At 37.5% G+C, this 25,386-nt stretch overlaps 1 protein-coding gene across 1 annotated transcript in view; it reads left to right on the top strand.

Moving 5' to 3' along the window:
- The window catches only part of LOC114155480 (zinc fingers and homeoboxes protein 2-like), a 152,580-nt gene extending 128,845 nt beyond the window's left edge, over positions 1–23,735 (top strand). Inside the window, exons 3-5 of the mRNA XM_028035393.1 lie at positions 92–3,375; positions 8,174–8,356; positions 17,215–23,735. Of these exons, the coding sequence (XP_027891194.1) occupies positions 428–3,375; positions 8,174–8,354 (3,129 nt within the window). The 5' untranslated portion in view covers positions 92–427 and the 3' untranslated portion in view covers positions 8,355–8,356; positions 17,215–23,735. The remainder of the gene's footprint in view (positions 1–91; positions 3,376–8,173; positions 8,357–17,214) is intronic.
- Positions 23,736–25,386: the final 1,651 nt, after the last annotated feature.

Below are 25,386 nucleotides of genomic sequence, written 5' to 3'. Positions count from 1 at the left end.
TCTTAGCATGCTTTTGTGATTCTACAATAAATAATTAATGATTCAGATAATTAACAGCTATTTTTACCTCTTGTTGCTTGTGTCTCTGCAGCTTGAGCCCCGCTGCTGTCTGTGATGCCCTCCCATGACGCCCAGGCTGGGAGCTGACACTGCCGGTGAGCGGGAGACGCCACTGCACAGCCGGTCCTGGGCCCGTTCCATCAGCTGGTTTTCACCCTCTCTCTTGCACGCTGGAGACTACTCCTTCACCCACCAACTGGTATCCACAATCATCAGCTACTATCCACTTCAGTAAGGGTCGCTTAAAAAGACCCGACAATCCGCTAAGCTTGGTTACCAGCACTATCAGCCAAAATCCACAGTCTCTTCAACACAATCAGCAGCACCAGCACAGGTATTACCACCAACACCAGCAGCAACAGCCATCATGTCCAGCCGTAGAAAGTCCTCCACACCTTGCATGGTCCGAGTCGTAAGCGACCTGCCCGATGAGCTAGAAGATCCAGAAGACGTGATGATGAATATGGAAAAACTGTCTGGCAACGTCATGACGGGAAATAGACATTCAGAACTATCAGAAACCAATGCAAAGCAGGATCCTCAGCAGAAGAATACAGAGAACCCTGACAAGGGGACATTTTCAAAGCAAGTGGAAACACAAAACCTTGAGCCATTAGTACAAGAGCTGGAGTCCGATAAAGGAGATCAAACTCATGTCATGGAAAATGTAGACATAAGTGAACTGAAAGACAAAGAAACTGAATCTGAACAGGTGTCAGAGAAAAAGCAGCCTAGAGGGTACAAATGCAAATACTGTCCGTTTTTGACGCAGAATCTGAGTGACTTTAAGGAACATGTAGACTCCAGTCACCCTAACGTCATTCTGAATCCACTGTATCTCTGTGCTGTGTGCAACTTCAACACCAAGAAGTTTGACTCACTCACGGAGCATAATGAAAGCCAGCACCCAGGTGAGACAAACTTCAAGTTTAAAAGGATACAAAGGAACAATCAGACTATCTTAGAACAGACAATCGAAGGCAAAGACAATTCAGCTGAATGCAAAATGACAGATGAGCAAGGTGAAGGCAACAGTATTTCCATGTTTCCACCTTGTATATCTACAACAGTAAAAACACCCTGTAACATGCAATCCCTCTTTGGAGGAGCAGACCTTCAAAGCCAACTGGATGGTTTGATCCAGAAGGATCAGATCACAGCATTAAACATCAATGGAACAGTTATCATACCTGAACCCACCATGCTTCAAGGGCTTTCTCATGTCACCCCAATGCTTAAGCGCCCACCCAACTTTAACTCTGTACCAAAAATAGCTGTTCCTTTGAACACCACCAAATACAATCCTTCCTTAGACGACAATTTGACATTGATCTCATCCTTTAACAAGTTTCCTTACCCAACTCATGCCGAGCTGTCATGGCTCACGGCTGCCTCCAAGCATCCGGAGGAGCAGATCAAAGTCTGGTTCACCACCCAGCGGCTGAAGCAAGGGATCACCTGGTCCCCAGAAGAGGTGGAGGAAGCCAGAAAGAAAATGTTCAATGGTTCTATTCCTCCTGCCCATCACACATTTACCAGCCCTATATCTCATCCCTCTGCCAAATTGTCCAAGCAGCCTATTGTTCACACAACTGTCGAGCACCCAGGTCAGGTGCGGACAACTGTGTCCAGTGAATTAAGTATTGTCTCATCCACAAATTCTTCTGCAGGGGTAACGATAGGTTCCAGCCACAATCTTAAACGATCCCTGACCACACATCTAGCGTCACAGATTGGTCCCGAGGCAAAGCGACCTATCATGGCGGTGGCCCCTCATTCTGGTGACCCTAAAGACAAGCTTCTTATGGCTCCTCCACCACCACCTCCACCCCAGAAAGACCGACTACCAATGGCTCCACCACCAATTCCTATGGAAATGAAAAGACCTGGAGCAGCTCCGCTAGTCAATGCAGAAATGAAGAGGCCATCTTTTCCTGTGCCTTCAATGCTGCCACCATCTTCATCGTCATCACTATTATCGTCCTCCAAAGGGAAGTTTCTCTCTGCAACTGGAAATTCCAAGACAAAGCCAGTGGTCTCTTTGCCCTCCATGATATTTCCAGAGTCCTTAACAAGGCCTATGATAGCTCCTCCGCCTATATATGCCCCACCATTTAAAAACTGTTTGCTAATCCCTCGAACTACAACCATTAGTCCCAAAGAAAAGCATGCTAATACTCAACCTTTGCCTGATTTGAACCTGCCAAACTCTCCTCCATCTATAAACTCTCACATAAGGCGACCAACCATCATCCAGTCTGTTCGCACTCCAGCTAAAATCCCTTCGCAAATTCAGGGGTTCCCTCTGGAGGGCAAGAAACTAAAGGAGCATCAGAGTTTAGAGATTAATTCTGGCTACCCCAGAGGAGATAAACTTGTCAGTCCTCTGACAGAGGCTAATGGGACATCCCGTTTGGATGGTAAATTGTTCACCGATCAGACGTGCCCTACTCACAATAACGGAATCATACACTTGGACGGTGGCGATGCTTCAACACCACAAAAACAAGATTTTAATCCAAAGTCCTCCGTGATGACTCAGTTCCCTTTGCTGGAAAGGATGAAAGGAAAAACAGCAAAACAACTGAAGGTCTTGGAGGAGAATTTCTTGAGGAACAGCTTTCCCACTCATAGCGATGTGGACAATCTTGCAGCCACAACCCGCCTGTCTCATCAGGAAATTGACAGCTGGTTTGTGGAGCGCCGTGCACTACGAGACAACCTGGAACAAGCCCTTCTGAACTCCATGGGCACCAAGAAATTGAGTGGTACTCCTGGCATAGGGGAGAAACAGTTACATCCACAACAGCATCAAACTCTACAGCTGAATGGGGTCCACAAAACAAACACTAATGTGGTCAATCTTAAGAGCCCTCCTTTACCTTTACATGCCCTCTCCATTGCTTCTTCCATCCCTAACTTAAATACCTGCTCAGTGCCTCCAGACAGCCGATCACTGGCACTCCTCAAGGACGATTTTGCTCAAACACGGTGGCCTTCCCCTGAGGAGTTACACCAGCTGGAAGGTCGAAAAGGACTTGCTCGCTCCGAGCTCGCTCGTTGGTTCACTGACACTCGGCTGCAGAGTGTGGAACTGACAGAACTCTTTCACAACAATGGAATAAATGGAGGGCAGGGGCAGTCTGTGTGTTCCCCTGAGAAAACTTCATCCAGCATCATCCAGCGTTGTCAGGAAGGAGCCGTAGCAAACAACAACAAAGTGCTGGAGCTGGAGCTTGGATGGCTTTTGAACCAGCGTTCCAACAGTCTCAACAATCAGCAGCACACTGAGCTCCAAGACCAGTTTGCTGGCAGGTACTTTAATCTTGGTTATCATTGGTATTTTCGCTCTAGCATTTAGAAATGTAGGTTTCAAAATTACATGATTAAAAAACTATGAAAAAACTTAGAAATTCTTGCACTTATTATGTCTTCAAGCCTTGAATATTCTACTATATACTCCTGAATATATCTGTCTGACAGAAAAATTGTAGAAATACCTAAACCTCTTGGTGGCAGAATTATTAGTGTTGAATATTTGTTTGTACTTTTAACAAACCAGCTAAATATAGACAGAAAGCTACATGTAGACAAAACAAAACAAAAGTTGGCCATTGCTGTAATCTTGCAGAACATGCAATACTCAACGAAAATGGAGATGTTTAAAGTGCGACTAAACCCCAAATCAGCCTTCTTTTTCAGAGAAACCGTCTTTATAGGTTATTTAAGGTTCTATCTTTATGTGTCTGTGAGAATCTTGATATTTTTGTGTAAATTTGTTTAGTACTGCAATATTTTGCCTCCAACTGTCTCAGTGTCGGCCTCCTTCGGTCGAGTTGTGATGAAACAGTTGAACTTTTCCGTTGGTTGTGAACGATATTTACAAAGTGTAAAAACACTTGTATCAACAACAATACCAGAAGTACAGAAACTAAATTTTATAACAAAACAACAAATTGTGTTGATTCAGTTGAAGTATAAAGCGGTTTAAATTTTTTAAAAATGATATAAAAGTGTTGGTAAAGTCTTAACGCAAATGTGAAGGTTCAGCCTGCTACTTCGTACATCAAAAGCACCTGATCACCTGAATTCAGTGACCTTTTATTTTAGGGACAGTGGCTATTAATACAGGAAAAATTGCTTTGTAAATATCAGAGTTAGTGGCAACAGAACATGATTAAAAGCTTTGCTAAACCAATATTCCTTGAGTTTGCCTTAAAAACTTTGAACCCTCCCAGCTGCCCTCGGGTCCTGAGGAAGGTCATTTTACAGTGGAAGTCAAGAGTAATTAAAATCATCGTAGCTTTCAGGATTAATAAAATACCTGAATCTGCAGACCTCTGTTTCTAATAGAAGTCAAAAGCAAATAAAATATATATTTTGGACTAAGCCCATTCAAAGCTCTAAAAGTCATTTAAGGAATCTTAATATCAACGCTGAAAGACAAAAAAAAAGGGGCAGAGAATCAGAATTACACAGATTCTCCTTCTGGTCCTTTTCAGAAGATGTGCAACTTATTTTTTTATTAATTCCAGTGATGAGATTCACCAATTCTACAGGTGATAACAGCATGTATGAAAATGTCTACATTGGCTTGGATTAAGATTAAGTTCTTTAACTGAAAGAGTGTGTCTTCGTTATATCAATAATGAGTTTTTGTTTTGTTTTTCTATTTGATTTGACTCAAAAATAATGCCAAGCTTCTTCACAATTCTATATAGGTGTTGTGCCAGAGCACCTAAGTTGGTGTGAAGTTTCTCCCTGTGTGTCTCAGGACCGATGACTAAAACCTCTGTTTTGTCCTGGTTGTGCTGTAGAAAATTAATACGTTGTCATGACTATCATATCAAGACCAGCTTTCAGGGTAACTAACTTGTGCCTCAGCTTGAAATCTTCAGTTTTATGGATGAGACGATAGAAATTATTCAGAGTAGGTAAGTCTATTTGGATTCATTTCCCAAGGTTGTTATATTCCATCATCCGGTATTCTCAGAACTAGTTTTAGTTTCACTTCTTCCCCACTTTTATGCAGTCAGTGTTTACTTAATATTCTCTTATTATCTTCAGCAAAATTTTCTGCCCACCGGCACTTTTTCTGGTGACCTGTGCATCCAAAATGAATTTCTATTTCTTCCTACATGGGTGTCAGCTTTTTTTTTCTAGTTACCATATTACCATTGTTTTCAAGGTGTTAACCTACCAATATATGGGACATCATTTAGTCTTCCTTCCTATTGAGCAGCTTGGGACATGTTTGGCCAGATAACACAGCCATTAGGTTGGAAACCAATATCTGCACAATAATTTGGCAAGCATTTTATTCTTCCCAGGAGTGAGCTCTGGATTCAGGCTCAGTCGCTGTAAAAAATAAATAAATAAAAAAAACACGATGTGAACCTGCGCTGACAGCACAATGAAATCCTTCTTGCTGCTGCTGGTTCTGTGAAGTCTAAAACTCTTTAATGTCTCTTGAACTCATGAAAGTACATAGAAATGCACACATATTGCTTAAGACAATTTGCACTAGAGTTTAGCTTTAGATTAAATAAATTCATATACATTTTATGATCTAAAGAAATACATAAAATATGATATCCCAGTTTTCATTGAAAGGTTTCCACATGACATGAGCAGTTCACTATTTTAATGTTTGAAGTACCCAGAGTGTGGCATCATTTTAATGATTAGTTTCTTTTCATTAATTAAACATTTTCCACTTATGACCCACTCACATTAAGTATAATAGTGAGCAATTGCCTCATTACCTTAAATATCAGAAGAATGATTAACAACTACCTTCCAAATTCAGTAAAAAAGTAAAATGCCTACAAAGCAGCTTTTTTTATAATATTTTGTTTCATGTATGCCGAATATTTGTGTGTTTGAGAAGTTGGAAACATCCATAACGGATAAACAGCCACGATAATTCTCCCCCTATTATTCTGATTATTAATGCTGTTTTATTTCTTGATATTGATATATATAATTACAGTCAATAAATATGCTGTACTGTATGTTGCTATGATGATCTTCTAGAGAAGGATCTGACATAAAGGAAACAATATGTTTAAAACAAAAACAATTAATATGGAGCCAGTAGAATATAAATAAATTTAGATGCATTTATTTAAATTTTATATAAAAAAATAATAAATGTGAAAATATAATTTTCTTTATTTTTGTTTAATCAGAATATTGATTGATTCAGATCTCTTTTTAAGTAAAATCTAAACTCAGGATTTGCACAATTTAAAAGTTACAAATAAAAGTTGAGCAGTAACATCCCAGCAGATATATAAAATTAAACCATTCACACCCAATCTCATACTAAGTCATATTCCAGTTTAAGATTAGTTTTTCAGTTGCAGAAGTCTTATTGAAAACTTTTTTAAATTAGTAGAACGCAGTTCTACAAAGTTTAGAAAGAAATCCTTGGTACTTCAAACAAATTATAGAAAGTATATAAAGTTAATAAGAATTTACAGAAAAAAGAAAGATGTATACAAAGTATGTATTTGTACATCACACAAGTCTGCCTTTGGACCCTATTGAGCCTTTAGGTTAATTTGCCACCTGTTTTTTTAAGACTATATAGACAGCTTTAATGATAACTGTCCACTCCTGACATTTACCTTTCCCAGGGTCTTAAAGTGACGCTCAGAAGGAGCACGACAAATGTCATGGTCAGACTGCAGGGACCGTGACATTCTCCTGTCAGACTTTCAATTTCCGAAACCACACTCAAATAAAACCTTGTAAAAGCGCACAAAGTTTACAGTAGAAACCTTGTGCTCAGCGTCGGTGTGAACTTGCTGGACTGTTCACAGTGTAAAAAACGTGTTGGGGGTTAGTGACCTCATCTCTTAAGACGGTTAAAATCATCCTGGACTGTCGCTCGGTCAGGTACTCTAGTGTTTCATTTAAAAAATTGGACAGTTATTTACTGAAAATATGCAAAATATCTCCCAACGTACTTAACATTTTCCACATACTAACTCTTTCAACTAACAATGGTCTTAATCATGCTCAGTTTTATTAAGATCAGATTCAAGCAAGTGATTCCAGTAACTCCACATGGGTATGACTTTAATGGTAGAACAGAAAAGGAATTTTCCAGCTATGAAACTTGTGGACCTAGATGGCCGATGGTAATTTGGAAAATTAATTAGCGTCATGTCTGCTTATCAGTTGACAGATTCATTGTTGTACAATAAAAATCAGAAAGGTTTGACAGGTCAGCATCAGTAAAGGCAACAACACTTGTGGTTTTATGACAATAGCAGCAGGTTAAAGAGACTGTCTCTTGGTCGTTACTGTGAGCACATTATGCTAATGTCCTGAGGGGGAAAAGTAAAAAATTTCTAAAGGGAGGACCGAACATAACTTAACAGAGGTGGCATTCCTAAGTACAAAGTTGCTATGTAGAGCAACGGATCCCAAGATGTCACTCTTTGCAGCAGTTCTCTAGCAGAGATCTTTGTAGTTTTGTTTTCCTCCTTCACTATTCATCTCATTGAGCTTGGTGGGAAGATGAAATTTGATCTATGATCAGTGGTTGAGTGAAATGTGTCATTTATATCCCTTAGAATGAGAAAGTCACAGATTGCTAATTTGAAGTTCTTATACACTCAGAAAAACAAATACATTGTAAATTATATTTTTATTTTATGCTCAAATTCTAGTTTGTTTGGAGGATTTGTTAACAACACTCACTTCTCAAATGAATGAATATTCTACTTTTCAGACCTTTCCAATTGGTTTTGGAATAAAAAGCAAAAAGCTTTTCAGCCGTACTTTTAAAGAATGCACAGCGTTTAAATTAGGTTACTTGTAATACAAGATGTTCGCCTTGTTGTAAATGAGAAATGTTACTATGAAACATCTAATATTTTTCTGTCCATTACAAAGACTTAATGAACCAGAATCCTGCCCCGTCTATCATTGTCTAAGCAGAGAACCAAGTGAAACCCAGATGACACACAAACACATTATCATTCATATGAGGCTCATCAGTGATGTCCAGCAGGGTTTTAGAGGCCGCATTTAGGAACAATAATGGAACTTAATGGTGTCTATTGTTACCGTAACTGTGGTGTTAAAATTGGTCCAACAGACTGAGGCAGCAGAGTATGGCTGAAATGAAGAATGGGGCCCACAACGGGGGAGTCATGGGAGGAGCACGGGAGGTGTTCGGGAGCTGGCTGGAGGATGGACCTTTGAGGAGGGGACGGGAGCTGCTCCTGGACCGAGAGAGGAAGATGGCGGAAGAGACATCCGGGCGGCTTACGGGATAAAGGTAAAAAGTTTGTTCTGCAATGTCTCTAAAGTGACTTTACGTGCCGTCTTCTGACTCAAAGAAACCTGGGAAAATAATAAGACCTCTAAAGCAGATTTGATGCAGATAAAAAAAAAAATTAAGTTCTTGATAAAAAACACTGAAGGCAAACATTTTTAATTAAACCTGCAGCTACATTCAGAGTCCACATACAATAACATGTATTAGTCAATTCTTTGTTTGGGGATTAATTACTTTTGCTATAAAATGTCAAAAAAAAATGTTGATAACCTTCCTAAAATATCAACCACAATTTTTCAGGGGCCTCACTGATAATTAGTTATTTTTCTGCACCTTTGAAATCTGATTTAATGAATTTAAAAGGTTTGCTTTGTAATTTTGTTGTTAATAAAAATGAAGTCTGAACAAAACATCAACATCTTTTCTCCTTCATCCAACCAACAAACCCTGCCAATAAAAATGTTTTCCAAGAACATCACTTTTGAAAATGTTAAATATGTTGATAGCCCAGGAAGAACCATTATATGTGCCCTTTGACCTTTCCCCCAGACCAGAATGAAGAATCAATTATGTTTCACTGTTATGTCACTGTTGGTGTTCATTCCTTTCAAATAAAATTATTTTATGCTCTTTTTGATAAATCCCCCTGACCTGTAAACATTTCATTCAAATAAGATCATGTAATGGGAGCAAACTTAAGTCCTAAACATGATAAGATAAAAATCAAATATCTCATTATATCTCAAACCCCGTCGGTTGAGTTAGATACTTGACACCTCTCTGAACCAGTCAGAGTCAGAAGAATGGAAAAGTAATGCCAATGTATGCTGCAGAAACAAAGAAAATCTTAAATGTTAATAACATGCTATCCTACTGTCTTTTTATAACCAAGACCTTAGTGATTCATTTCAAACTAATATATTCTTCCGATGACTTGTTAGCGATGGCCTCTGGAGCTGGAATATAGTTTTTAACCTCGAAACGAAGTTAACGGTACATGCTTTATGATTTCATGTTTTATTGTTCCTCTGGAGCTGCTAACTTGCTGAGTTTTTGTCATACAGGAAAAGGGGACATCTTTGTAAAGACCAGACAGTTTTCAAATCATTGTCTTGCTTGCAGGGTTTCTCAAAGTGATAACATTAGCAGAGGCAGAAAAAAGGCTTTTAGCTGATTATCTTATTTTGGTATGCTGGATGCGTGGATTGGGTCTTCTTAGTGTTGGCAGAGCCGATCTCTGCCACATGCCTCTCTCTGCAGCCATACAAAATATGGAAAAGATGTCAGATTTATAACTGTTTTGCCGGCCAATCACAGCTTAGAGCCAGCTGAGGGTAAATTGGCCAATTCCAATTCTTAGTTGATCCACTGGTGCATCTCCAGACATACTGTGCCTTTTTTAACACTTTTACAAATATTGAAGTTCTCAAATAATTTACAATCCCATTTTGCTTTAATCTGCAGATTAATACCATGATAATCTGCATGGAATAACTGACATGTTTTATTCTGTTAAAATCAGAAAAAAGTTTTCACCTCTGCTAAGTACTTTCTCTGCATCTAAAAACAAGTGTTTTACACATACTATTCAACGTAATATGTCTCACATGAGTAAAGTACTTTTCTATAATCATTTATAATAGCACTATTGTCATGCTACGTGTTTCATCAGTTTAACATTACACTGACTGCTGTATGTTACAACAAAAACTGAACAAGGTTGATTATTTTAAGTATCCAAAAGTGTAGTCATTTCTGACGAGAATACACCAAATGTAAGTTTGTCCCCTACCAGCAAAGAAAATTATACATCCATTTAACTTTAACTGCTCTGAATTTAGCAGCGAGTGTCTCACTGTAATTTTTGGCTGTTCGATTATGAACTAATAGATTTCAGAGGAGTTTTCAAGCCTTTTAGCGTAAACAATACGCTTGCTTCACTCAACAAAGGCTGCACATTTCAGTAGTCTGCTGTAGGTTCACAATTAGCTGAGACAAATCCCCCGTGTCGCCCCTTTTCACGTTTTTATTGAATATTCTGCTTTAAAATATAAAATAACTGCAGATTGTTCTTCAAAAAAAAAATCAAACTGCAGATTTTTTTCCACTCCATTGAAAACTGATTTGTCTCAGCATGGTCCTCACTGGTCTCCAGTGTCTCCCCCCCTACAACTCCCCCTGTTCTGTCAGTGTTGAAGCCAACACCTCAATCCCAGTCAACAAACAAACAAATCCAACCAGTCTTTGTTTGTGTGTGTGTCGCTGTATGAGTTTTGGCTGAACAGTGACTTGGTTAAAGATTTTGTTGGAAAGGGGGGTTATAAATTATTGGAGTCCTGAAATAGCAGCAGACCCCCCAGTGTGGCAAAGTTTCATAGATAAAAGGCTCTGCCTAGGGCAAAGAGTGATGACAGAGTCTACTGCTTGTTCCCTCCACTGTCTGTTCTGACAGAAGATTGAATGTCTTAATGTGCCTGCTTGGCTTTTGCTCATCAAAATAGAATCTGTTCAAATGATTTCTTCAAGACAAATGTCTGTTTAAAAAACAAAAGGAAAAGGTTGAGACACAACTTCTTACACTGTCACTTTGGAAAGATTGCCACCACTTTAGGATAGCATCAAAATCAACACTTGACAGCTAAAATCAATAATCAATACGCAGTGTTTTAAATAGTCAACAGTGAGTTTTTGCAAATGACATGTGGTGTTTAAAAAAAGAATTGCGCACCTTTTTCTATCTTCACATTTGAGTTCAGAAGTGTTTTTTATTTGTCCCACAGGAGACAGACAGCACTGGGAAACAACAAATACGTTTTTCACTCTCCTAAAATAAATGTAAATGTGCTGTTCTCTACAAGAAAGACTTTTAACACAAAAATAGTGGCCAGTTCATTGATGTTAAAAAGTTCTGCTTAGTAAAAAAGATGCCGTGACAAATACAGCACTTTGGAAACTGAGTTAGTTTTTTTTTCTCTTTTGCCTCCCTGGTGGTTTGATGTTTGGAAATGAAGAAATATTTCTCTTTTCAAAGCTATAGACTGCCCAGTGTTGCATTTGGAGTCATCTTTTGTAAGCCATTTAACTCTGCTCCCCTTTCAACAAAAAGTGGAACAAAAAACAGACTACAGGGGTCAAGTCAGCAGTAGTAAATATGGATTCCAGGCCTTTTCATTCTTTTTAGAGTTCTTTTGATGTAAAACGAATTAAAAAATGGATTTGCCACAGAAAATTTATGCAGTGGGAGTATCATTGTCACAAAAATATAACAGTTATAAGTTAGAATATGAGGATGGATGGATTAGAGAGGATATATTAATAAACATGGATGGTAGGATTAGGATGGATAGAACAATGTTAGGCAGACGGATGGATGGACGAATGGATGGCTATATTAGAAAAGATGGATGGTTGGATTAGAAAAGATGGATGGATGAATGAATGGAAGGAAGAAAGAAAAGAAGGAAGGAAGGAAAGCTAGCAGTCCCTTTAACATCATCAGGGTTGACCTGCTGACAAAGCGCCTCCAGAGCCTCAGAGGTTGTCTTTATTTGTTGCTATGCCGACTGATTACGTTCTCCAGAACAACAATGCAGATTTATTTACTGTTGCTCCCGAGTCTGCTGCAGCCGCGCTCATAGACTCCTCCACTCTCGTGGTCCCCACTCCACTCCAACCCACACATCAGAGCTGGCACCGGCGAACTCAACAGCAGCGACACATATTTGCACAGAGAAGTTTATTTTCTTCTTCTTTTACGGAAATTCAGCTTTTACTGTCCGACACGCTTAAGCCTCCATCAAATTGTCACTTTCCTGGTTTATTTCAGCAGCAGTGGTGCGGCGCATAAAAAACAAGATGATAATTTTGTGTTATCAGAAGAGCCGGGGGAGGTGTTGGGGTGGTTGTGACTTAGTTTGAGAGTAGGATGATAAATGAACATGAGCTGCTATGTAAACTCAGTTTGTTACTGCAGCTGCTCTGCTCAGGTGCCAGGTATTATTGGAGGCGGAAATCTGCTATCCAGATCAGTTTGGCTGACTGATAGATGACTGTGGCAAGTGAAAGCTGAAATCCACTAAACCCTGCCGATTTAAAATTGGCTCCAGATTAAAAACATTCTCCAGCAACTTTTCTCCATGGGTATAAATTTGGGACAGAAGTATTTATAATCAGACAAATGCTTCAAATTAAACATTACTGATGATTAAAAAGGATACATCTGTCCAATGGAAAAGAAAACACTTTATTAATATTACAATATCAACAGTCTACATCTGTTATTCACCTTTCATTCTACCCTTCTTAGCTTTTTATATATTGTAAAAGCAAAATGTGTGTTCTCAATTTCTAAGTCATCACTAATAGCAGTGCATTATCTAATTACCATCTGAAAATTACATTAGTTTTCGCAGTTTCACATCTAATAAATACAGATTCTTGTGAAGATATTCATGCTTCTTGAACCTAATGACATGTTGTGTTAAAACCTCAGACCTCAGTGGATATTATGACACAAACATAGATGATTTTCAGTTACTTGCGCTTTTCTTCACCCCCCTATAATTTGATGCACCTAAATAAGTAGGTAAACATCTGCCTTCAGAAGTCAACTATTAAATAGAATTTATCTAAATTTAGTTTTATCTCAGTGTGATTTTAACTGCCATGTAAAGGACTTAGGGGTTTGTTAGAGAACATTAGTGAACAGCTTCATGGTAATTCTAGAGGAGCTGCAAAGACTCTCCAGACTCAAATCTGGACTTCATAGAAGACACCCATACATTACGACATATTGGAAACTTAGAAGAATGTTCTCTGGTCAGATGAGAATAAAACCGAACTTTTGGGGCAACATGGTAAAGTGTTGTGTGTGAAAGAAAACTAATATTGGACGTGATTTTGAATACAATGACCCCACATTAAAACATAGTGGTGGCAGCATGATACAAGGAAGCTGCTCAGAGTTGGTGGGTTGAAGGCTGAAAAATGCTTGAAACTGGGACAAAATTTACCATCAACAGGACAACAATCCTAAACATGCAGCCAGAGTCAATGACATGAAATGTGATGTTCTGACTGAGCTTGAGCTTTTTTTGCAAAGTAGAACAAACAAGAATTTCAAACTTTAGATTTTGGTGGAGGCATAGCCCATTAGATATGACTCAGTAGGGCTAAATACAAATGCCTCACGTTTCAGATATTTATGTCTATAGCAATTTTGTGTTGGTCTATCACGTAAAATACTAATGTAAGTCATAGAGGTTTGTGGTTTTAAAAGAAAAAATGTGAAAGAGTTTATGGGTTTGAACCACTTTCCAAGGCCATCCAACATTTCCGTAGCGCTGTGTGGTTCCTAACAGATTTTACTATCTATAGTCAGAAGTGAAATTTGCGTTTTGCAATGTTTCAGTTCAACACCATCTGGCTTGAGTCTTATGTCAAAAAGACAAAAAAGACTCAAGTTTAGTACCACTAAAATTATACATTTATCACACCAAACCTTTATCCTTTATTAATTTATTTTCAGTTTTTGTTCTTCTGTCTTACACTGTTTAAAATAATTAATCATCTAAAAGACATCATAAGTCAATTATCTGGAAGGTTGCTCAAGCTTTATCTTTTAAATATAGCAATATATATATACAAGTATAATAGTGAAGTGTGAATGACAGTGGGCTTTCGGAGTGAAGGCCACAGTAGATCAGAGAAAAATCCTTAGTGTCTGTGGAGAATGTTTGGAATAAGAACGAAATGATTTGAAATCAATTATTATGAATTTTCACAAAAAATAGGGGGAGAAAAAAGAAAGAGGGAGCCGACTTGACCTTTTAAACTTGAAAATAATCAGAGATACAAAGAACTTTGAATAACTAGGTTCATATGATGATCAGAATATTGTGGTCAAATCATTTTTATTTTTTTTTATACAGGTTTATGTTTTTTTTCCACCGTCCACTCAGTAAAAACCTCAGGTGAGAAGTTAGCGATCACGATAAGAATAAGTGATGAAGAACGATTGTTATAGAGAGTCATAACAATTTATGGAGCAAATTCCTGCAGTGAAAATTGATGTGCTGTGATCTCCACAGCTCATCTGTGTGTTTGTGTGTGTGTGCATCATCTATTGTCCTGTCTCACTAATCACAGCAGCTTGAGGCTTCATTTAATCAGCGTGGCACGGCGCAGCGTCCCGTAATAACTTATCAACAGTCGCAGCTTATAGATGAAGGTTTAATTGCTAAAATGCTGCAGTGCTTCTTATTATGATTCAAAACAAAGGGACAGTGGACACTGAAATTACCTGTTTCCAAATAACCACGACTTTTTGATTTGAATGTGTTTTCAAATAATTGTAAATCATGAGTTATAGTAGAAAATCTATTTCTTTATTATTTAAATCAGTGGATTGAAACAGCGATGATTCAAAGCAGATTTAAAATTTTACAGGGCCATAACCACCTAAAGCTCGCATCACTTCCGATGTTAATCAGATCTAAATCATTTTCCACTGCGCTGTGAACCGTCATGTCAAAGCAGCACATACAGACGGGGGAAAGTAATCAGTGTGTGAAACTAGAAAGTGCTGCAAGATCTTCTTCAAAGGAAGCACAGTCCTCCGAACTGAAATGTGATGCATTTTAATAAGAGACGCTGCGGAAAATGTTTTATCCTTCTCTGCTTCTCCTTGTTACGAAGCACAATGATCGTCTTGTCAGAGATGGATTTCATTCAAATCGCTGCACTTTTTCATCAGAGAATGTTCGAGCAGCAACTGGACTGAGACTGATTCTGAACACTGATTCTTTAATTCCAAAATTATGCAGATTTGTTTTTACATATTCAGCTTAAATGTACAAATGAAGTCTAGGCGTGAATGTTAAAATCATGATTGTTAGTTTGAGGCACCAGCCAAACAATTAGTTTTTATGTTTAGGGATAGTATCGGTGTGATCAACTCTTTTTTTCTTTCAGATGTTCCTGAACTGTTTTTAAATCTAGAAAACTATGGTTCCACTTTTATAAACCTCTTTGCTTCAATTCGAGTTTGAATTATTTTGGATATCTAAATGATAATTTGCAACTTTCTGAGACTTTTACACTTTAGTTTTGCAGTTTAGTCTACTGTTCATCAATGGGAAACTGGTGAGGTTTAAATTCTCTTCTGGTCTTGTTGGATTGTCTGCTGCTGGTTAGCAGCGGTGAGAAGTTAATTATTATTGGTTATTTCTTCACTGCTAGTAAAAAATCTAATTTGTTTTAAAATCTTAATGAGGAGCTGAGGTTTTTGCAGCATCATCAAAAGCAATTTCCATTTATTTCCCCACTAATTTTAGTACAAGGCTGATTGATTTTTGTCATCCTTACTGACTTAAAAAAGTGAAACAATTAGACTGATTTGATGTCAGGCGGTGTGAAATTTAATTTAATTTGAAAATACTTTATTAATTCCTAAAGGAAATTAAATTTTGTCATAACTCATATTTTCCAAGTTTCTAGAGTTAATGTTGATCTTTTTCCCTGTAGGCAGGCAGGATGTTCTGCAGCAGTTAGTATTGCAGCACATCTGAAGAAGCCTCTGGCTGAACAGCCACTGACTGCTGTATGAAAGGCAGATGTAAAGAATGTTCAGGGTCACCTGTTATTTTCTTGAATTTATGAAAAATTCTTCTTTGCGGCATCATCTCCAGTGGTCCCGGGAGTCACCCCAGAACAGAACTAACCTTCTTTATCAGCTTTTGTTGCATTTTTAAGTCCCTGGCTCTGATGCTGCTACACCAACAGATGACGCCAGAAGAGATTACTCTCAACAACGGATTTGTAGAAAATATGCAGCATCTTACTGTAAACACTAAAGCTCCTATTTTACATGCGACTTTATTGTTGCGTCTCTACAGTTCAGTCAGTTGTCCAAGTGACCGCCAAGGTAGTTATACTCCTCCACTTCTTCTCCTATGATGCTAATAGTGTTTCCCCAACCTTGTTTTTCTTGAAATCTGCAACCTTCTCCTTTGTTTACATTCAAGATAAGATGATTGTTTCCATACCATACCACAAAACGATCCACCAGCTCAAATACAATAATTATCTGTCTTTTTAGACAGCATCTGTAAATATTTAGGTTGAGCTGTAATTTTCTGCTTTGTATTTGTACTCAAATTAAAAAAAAACAAAAAAAAAACTTAACCACCAGTAGAAATCTTTTTTTTTTTTTAGCTGTTGCACAAAACATAATTTTCCAGGTTCTTTTTCTTTGTTACCATGCAGTCTCTGTGTAATTTTCTTTTATTTGTTGTTTACATAAAAGTATTGATTTCTGCCATTTAACATGCTTGTTTAATTGCAGTAAACTGAGAAATGGCCACGGTTCTTAAAGAAACAGGAACTAAAACCTCTAGCTTCATGGAGATTATCATAGCGCTAGACATGCACGCAGTATGAAAAGTTTTTTGTTTTTTTTTACATTAAATCATGCAGTTGTGTCGCTGATCTTTTAAAATATATTTTTTTAAATCCTATGTGAATGATCTTCATAGCAACACTGGTATATTTTAGTTTTGGGGGGGTTATCTATTGTCCTGATTTTGTAGTCACAGGGACTATAGGTCCCAATTTAATTCCAAACAAAAGGCAACTTTCAACATTAAACCACCTACAAGGATTAGAACAGAGAGTGCCAGCTTCTGGCACAACAATTGCTTTTTAATCCCTCTCTGTGCCCATATATGATTTTTTTTTTTCTCTTTAAGGTAGTAATAATCTGAGTTCGCATCAGGATGACATTTTTGCTTGTTGTAAAAGGAAAAAATGACTGAGGGTTTTATTTTACCTCTTTCCCCTCCCTTGTCCTTTTTTTTTAGATTTGCCGCCCTCACTGCTGCTGGAAACATACAGGAAGAAAGAATCTGAAGAATGGAGAGACAAAAGTTTTTTCATTTTATTTTCTTTTAATTAACAGATATTGTACTGTATTATTATTTTTTAAAACCAATTCTTATCTCTTGATTGTCGCATCCGAGGTTACGCACAACATCTTCCTCCATCCGGTTTGAGGCAGTGTCGTCCATGTTTTCCTGCTGAAGTGACCCCAGGATGGGAATGATTTTTGAGTTTAAATAAGAGTGGGCTTTCGAGGCGGCCGGTTTTATTAGGGGACATGAGCAAGCATGTACCCATACCAAAATCTGAAGAGCTCAAATAGAAATTCAGGGTCACAATCTGTGAAAGTAATTGAAAAATCCCTCCTTTTTAATAGAGTTCATATTTATGCTTCCAGCTTTCACAGTGAAGTGGGTTTAATAAAAGTAATATACAAACAAAACAGAAAGGCATTTAAGCTAATTTGCAAAAAACGAGTTTCAGTGCACAAATGTAAAAATCCTGTCTATACAATCAGTTTTACCAAATTAAAGCCATGGCAGGGGGAAGGCAGAAGCACTATTTTATCAACATATGTCTAAGGTTTTTCATAAAGTCTAACAAAAACCGGTTTGCTTTTTTGTTTTTTTAGGTTTGCCAAGGTTTAAAGCAATTTTGGTTGCCAAACCTCTGTTGCTACTTTTTAAAGTGCTTTTAATGGTTTGCCAGAAGAAGTGCCTGAATGACAAAATTTCTTTCTCCACCATTTCTTCACACTGCCTATCAGCTGGCTGAAAGAAGGCTACCAAAAATAATGTTTGAAAATATTTCCTGTCAAAAAACAAAACACATTGTGGAGTGCCGCCCATCACTTCTTTTAAATTAATATAGTTTAAACCTGAAGTAAATATGGGAAGCAGTTAACTCCAGGCTGCTAGCTCCAGAAATTATGAAGCTAATATCAGTTTTGTAGACTCTCACTTTTACTCAGTAACAAAATCTAAAAAGTTATTAAAACAAATTGTGCAATGAAGACTTAAAACGTAATAATAGCTTTAACTGTTAATTCAATCAAAAATTCAAAGTCAAAATAAGATTAAAGATAATTTATCAAAACTAAATTGAGAAATGACAGATTGACAGGTATCTTTTTAAGTCTTTTTTAAGAATACTTCTTATAGGTAATACTAGCAAATAAGCAACCACCTTTTTTCTGACCAGTAAGATTCATTGCTTTATTTCTGATTAGAAACTCTAAATTTCATGCTTCTTTTTCTTTAAGAAGCATCACCTTTTGTATCCGAAGGTGTTTTCTAACAAGGCACCCTGATGCACATGCACGAAAAATGGTACATTTTGTATGACAATTTCCTATTGGCACACAAAAAGATTTTTCTCATCAAACTGTCAGATTTAAAGTGGTTAAATTGAAACTTGACACTTGAAATATGAGGTTAAAATGCAAAACTTCAGATTCATTCAGTAACTCATTTTTCTTTAGTAGAGGATTTAAATTGTTCTAAACAATCACCTAAAGGAAGCTTTTAATTGTTTTGGGGGCTTTTTTTAACTTCCTGACTTGTTTGCTTACGGTCTAACCAGTGCATGTATAAGTAGACTATGTTAATGATCCGTGATTTACTCTAAGCCCCTTAAAAGCCTCTTGAATAACAGAACCCTTCCACGAAGTGAGCCTGTAGGAAGCAGATTAGAGCCGGCGGTTGAACTCGACCGATGGGCGGGCAGAGTGAAGGCTGAGGTGATGTTGTGCGTGACCTGCGTTGCTTTGGAGATGTGAGGATGATGAGGAGGAAGGTGAACCAGAGCACTGAATGTGTGCCTGCAGCAACAGTTTGACTGTACACACCAACCGACAGATCGACGGATCGTCAGACAGGTTGGATCTGAAACAAACAAACAAACATGGAAAAAAAAAAGACAGACAAAACAAAATCGCCGTGTGCCAAAGCTGGGATCTGCTGCATTCTCACTACACTTTTGAAAAAATAAAAGGGTTCTTCTTCTTCTTCTTCTTGTCATTGTAAATAGGATATATTTGTTTGTTTGTTTGTTTGTTTTTCCTGTACTGATAGATTTGTAAAATTTGCGGACAAATTTTGTTACATTTTGTAAAATGGGAGCAATTCGTCCCCCCCGACAGCCCTCCTTTTTGCTTTTTCTTCATTTTTTAAACCCCTCTTACTTTCAACTCTTTTGCGATTTCTTTTTGATTGTTTGTTTGTTTATTTGTGTTGACGGACTTTTAAACAAACATGGTGCCAGCAGTGCGTGTGTGTGTGTACAACTTTCTTTTTTTTCAGTTCCCATCTCTCCTTCTCCTCTTTTTGTCCTGAACCAGAGTGGAACCACTACAAAAAAACTGAAAAAAAGAAAAAGACAGACCAGTTGGCAATACTTCAGTCACTACTTCTTCGTCTGACCGGCACTGGACTTCTGCCCGCCACTTCCCCGCTGAGAGGAGGAGGAGGAGGAGGAGGAGGAGGAGGGAGGAAGGGGGCAAAAGGGGGGACTTCGCTTCACATCAAATCAGATTTTAGAAAAACAAAAACACAAAAAAGCACCTTTATAACCTTTATTTCTGTCTTTTTTTAAACTGTGCTGAAGTGAAGTCAAGTGCTATTATTATATTATTACTATTGTTAATATTATTATTGTAGCCACTCTGTCTGGAATCCTTTTTTTTTTTTGTTTGTTTGTTTTTTGGAGAAAAGCTAAGAAAAAAAAACAGGAAAAAAAAACAAAAGCAAACTTAAGCCAATCTGCACATCTTATGCTTGTATGACCAAGTGACTGTCGTGGATCTTTGTTTTAAACTGATAAGGAACAAACGACTACATAAAAACAATGAAAAAAAAACATCTTAAGAAGCTGTCATAATGGTGGCAAATGCAGAAGGATTTAATGGTAACGATCATGCAATCTACAAACTCAACAGCAAATACACACAATCCAGAATCATCATGCTGCCTGAATCATACTTTATTCTATCTGTCTTTCCTTCTTTCTTCCTCTTCAATCTATTTTAGTCCATTTTTTCTTTCTTCTCTTCTTTCCCTTTCTTATGTTTATTTCCTCTCGTTTTGGCGTCCTCCACACATCATGAACACCTGTGATTAATGAAAATAATAAAAAAAGATAAATAGCCTTTTATTCGATACATTAATACATGTTGGCTCGGTAGGCTTAGTTGAAACTAGTTCCATTCCAACAAAAATAAGCATAATAGCAAAATCAAAAATATGAGCTTCTTTATGTATCGCTTCTGCCGCTGTAGTGTTCTGGTCAGAGTTAATGATGAAAAGACTACATATATCTGAAATACTGTATTTACCAATGCAAACCAGGACTGGCCTCAGCAGAACAATGATGGGGGGGGGGTGTGATTTTTAAATCCGTCCAGTTGCAGTGTTGAGGTTTTGTGCAAAGCTCTGTCTGCTTGTATGAGTTGATAAAGGTGCATTTTTTTTTATTGCTTTGTAGATTGAAAAAGAAAAAAAAATCTCCTGCATCACCACAGCTGTCCTTTGCTGCGCTGCTCAAAGTCCTTGTGCAAAAGGATGGCAGCACTGCAGAGAGCCTCCAGGTGGATGTGCCGCCTTAGAAAGCTAACTAAGAGAGTTTTATTTTTGCAAGCGCATAGTTTTGAGTATTTTTCTGATTAATGATTGAATGTATTTGCTTTGAGAAGTTATGTAAATGTTGTGAATGTGGGCACAGTACAACTCAAAGAAGAAACTGGTGAGATGTCCTCTCTCATGCTGAACAAAGTGAAAATACAAAAACAACAAAGCACGTATTATCTTCGATTACATCAGCACTCCTTTTACATATAAATTTGCACAACAAGAAAAAATTTGCACTCACATAAAATCCAACATGTCTTCCTACCACTGTACCACAATTCTTTTAAATATAAGTGTAAACCGCTCCACAACAGAGGTATGGTCTTCTCATATCCATTAATTGAAAGTTGTTACTTACACATTTTGAAACGCAAAGCTTAACCTTAGGGTTTTGTCATGTGCAAAAGAAGTGAAATGGCACAGGGAATAAGTATTGAACATTTATTTATTCACAAAGTATTTATTTTTGTTAAGGAACACTTAAGTGTTTTCTATATGGTGGAACTAGTCTCTAAAGCATTGTTAAAGTGATATTTTGTTTTGTTCAACAGAAACTAAAATCAGACTTTGTTGGTCCTCGGGTTCTCCTCTGTGTCCACTGATATTCAATTCTGTCTATACACAAGAATGTTTTCATAGAGCATTTCATAATGAATACCTAGGCGTAATGGTACTTGACACGCTATTAGCTTGCGTTTAGAAAGCAGCCAATCAAACGGTGCCATTTGTTTTGCTTGGCACTGACTGGCCGTAACCCAGCAAAACTGGAGATACATGGTGTGGTGCTAAAACAGTTTCCACTTTGCATGGTAATGGATATCAAGATATGTTGAACTATATTTATATTGTTAAAATAAGCACCTTTAATGGTCTTTGCTCGTTTAGCTATTTATGAGCAGATTGCTTGGGCCATTCAAGCGACTATATTTTCTTTGAAACCAGACAAGGATTTCTTTGGCTGTGTTTGAATGCTAATTGCTAATTTGTTTCAACTTTGGATTATTATCAAGTATTTTTCTCAATCTTTTCTTCAGTTATATAAATCTGCAAACGATATTTTCTGAAAATCAGCACATTCAAGCTTCCGTCAGATGTAATGTTTTGTTGTATTTTGGAGGTGGTGTACTATTGCTGCTTAAAACATGGTGTGTGCAATCACAATGAAGGAGATAATAGCCTGCATTCTCCTGATATTCATTTGGCTTGTCCAAATGTTCTGCAGCAAAGTTTAAATAAGATTTAATGCGCCTTTTCTTGAGCAGTGGAGTCTTGCGCAGTGAGCAACCATGGAAGCCATTGTGGTTTTTATGGAAAGCTGTCCCTACTAATTCCAGATCTTTCTAACGCTCTCTCCAAATGGCTTAGTTTTTGGAAAGCTTTTCTGAAACGCTTCAAGAGGAGCACCTGGTTGTAGCTGGTTTACTTTAAGTTTAGAATTATGACCCAGGTGGTTCCCAGTGGAACAATCAAATGTGTTCACAACCGCTACAAGCAGTTTATTTTGCAACTCTTGAAAGAACTCTGACCCATTATGAAATGCTTCGGATGCAATTCCTTGGTAATGAGCATTTAGTAGGCCATCAGTTAGAACCACCTGATATTAATCATTTCTGATAGGAGGGGAAGTTATTTTCTAAATACTAAGAGATTTCATCTGGGTTTTATTGGCTTTTGCCCTTTTGCAGCTTTTTTTTCATGATGTGTTTAATGTCTATTCCCTGAATCATTCCAGTTAACTGCACAAAATTTATCGGCTTGTTTTGAATTCTGAGTATGCGTTGATTACTTATGTTATCAGCATCTGGTGGAGATTTAATATTAAAAGCCTCCATAGAAATGTATTTACTGAAAAAAGGTTGTACAAAGACCCTTTTTTTGTTATTCTTGCAGCTAAACTCTTTGCCTGATCCATTTTCTGTTGAGAACAAAATGTGTAATTAGATGCATTCTTAGCCTTAAGCTTCATTTAGAAACAAAATTTGTGGTGTTTTGACATTTTGTTGGATATTACATGTAAACTAAGAGAAGAAGGAAAATTTAGCAAAGCAGTAAAAGCTAAAATTTCTTATTGTCTTCATTTTAGTTGCACCACAAGCTGATTTCCACTTGATTATTGTGAGATACGAGACAATCAAAATTTGCACTAATTTGCACCAAATTTAAATCCCTTTCTTGCAAGTAAACAAGTGGGACATTTTTCCCAAAATATCACCAGCCTAAAAGTGTCTTAAAAGCGGTTTGTGTGTAAAATAGAAGTAAAAAACAAGCATACAACCCAATATTTTTTTTTTATCTTTAGAAAAATCTCTCATTCAACCTAAGCAAATATCACATAAATCTTTCATGTGCATCTGAGAGGATGACTCCTGGTTTCTTTTTCTGGAGGGGAAAGATGTGCTATAAATGTGTTTTTATTTTTTTCAGGGTCGTGGGGGTTGGGGTGGGTGTTGAGGCCAGCCCTGCTTCATAACAGAGATTCTGCTTCTTCTACTACTGCTACTATCAAACAAACAACCCTGGACACAAAAACAAGTCTGGACACTGTTCCAAATCTCCTATACGAGGCGTGTGAAGTTTTTTTTAGCTTTGCACGCCGCACCAGCAACTTTGCACTGAAAACCCAAATTGATGTGGAGCACCAGCTTGTTTTTTGTTTTAGTTCTGAACACTTTTGTTAAGCAGTTTTCGGCCTAAAAGGATGTAAAGTCGAATCAGTTTGGGTTGAATGTGTTTTGTGGAGCTACACTGATAACAGCCATGACTATTTGTTTTTACATAGTTGGAGCAGTGTTCAAGCTAGGTTTCTGTTGCCCAGGTCAGCAAAACAACATGTTGATGTCTGCTGTATTTCAATAAAACACAGCCTTTTTCAAAGGGTACACCTCCTGCCTCTCTCTCTCTTTGTTTGCTTGTTTTTCTTTTTGCATTTATAACAGAAATCCTACAAATAATTGGTGGTCTTTATGTTTTGCTATGAAGTGTTAGAATGTAGCTTTTTTAATAAAGAAGATCAGTGTGTTTGGTTCCTATGCAGTCTGAAAAACACTTTTCCAGACTTTATTCTGAATCCTATTGCCCAAATATGTGTCTATTCATCAAAGTCATCTTTGCTTTCCGGTTACCCATCATTATTCGATACATCTGTCTGTTCACCATCCATCCGTCTGTCCTTTGCTCCATTTGCCCCCTCAGTGAACCACTCCTCATTCTCCCATTCATCCCTTCCTGTAGCCATCTATTTATCTGTCATTCATCCATTTCACCTTCATGCATCCATCCCTCTAGTCATCTTTGGCCACCATCCAACCATCCATTCCTCCTACCCTTTAGTCAACTGTTTATCTGTCATTCATCCATTTCTTATCCCTTCGGCCATCTTTTTTCCATCATTTATCCTTCTCTGTTGCAATTTATTGAGTTGTCATTCATCCATCTCTCCTTAATCCACCCTTTTCTCCCTCTTGCCCTCTTTGTCCACCATCTATCTCTGTTCCTGTAGCCATCAACTTGAGTCATTCATCTATTTATCCATTATTACACCCATCTGTTTGTCATCCAACTATTCCTCAATCTATCATGCCTCTATCACTCTAGACGTATGAAATTTGACTTTTCATACGTTTGACATCCTTTTTATTTTTACATTGCGTAGGCTATGTGTTCACACATGCCTTAATGCTCAATTCCAATTTTTTGTGAAATCTTTTCTTTTGCCTAGTTGTTCATATTTCCAAATATTGCACATTGACGACATAATCTCTATCGTCTGGCATGGTTGTTTTTTCTTCCCGCTTGCATGCATCAGGACGCAGAATTGTGACACTTTTCCAGTGTCAATGATGTTCGGGTAGGATGAACGCGACCTGGCCGTACAGACTCAATTGAAAAGATCAGATGCGCATCAGACTTAGGACCACATATCCAATTGGCTTTGGTTGCAGTTTGTATAAATCTGATTGTTGTGAAACGATTAGATACAGGTCGCATAAAGGCTTCCATCTGTCTGTCCGTCCATCTGTCCATCATGTAGACGTCTGGTCATCAGTCTATTCCTAAATTTGTTATCTTCCATCCATCTTTTTAAACCATGTATTTTGTAGTTTCCCCAATTTTGAGCATGTTTTGATGTGAAACATGTATAATCATTCTGTTATTTATTTATTTATTTATTTTTATTAAATAAGCTAGACATGTCTGAAAGAACTTGATCTCACTTATATTTCTACAAAGAAAAGTTTGATTTCTTAATGAATCACTACTTATGGGTATCATTGCTGGATGCAATTATCTGTTGGCAGAAGCACAAGTCAAAATGAATGATGAGAAAATATTAATCAAATGCAATATTTTTAGTCAGATCAGAATCTCCTATGCTGTTTCAGTTTGCTTTATTTCACACTTTAAATTAAATTCTCTGAAACAGCACAGATTGCACACAAATTCTTACACAGTTGTTCCTTGGCAGACCAAAATTAAATTAAATTATTTTAGTTGAAATGAGCTTCCCCCGGAGTGCGACCCAACTTCAGG

The sequence above is a fragment of the Xiphophorus couchianus genome, chromosome 13, assembly GCF_001444195.1.
Source record: "Xiphophorus couchianus chromosome 13, X_couchianus-1.0, whole genome shotgun sequence".
In the NCBI taxonomy this organism is placed as follows: Eukaryota; Metazoa; Chordata; class Actinopteri; order Cyprinodontiformes; family Poeciliidae; genus Xiphophorus; species Xiphophorus couchianus.
Note: the sequence above shows the minus strand (reverse complement) of the source record. Positions and strands in the feature narration are given on the sequence as shown.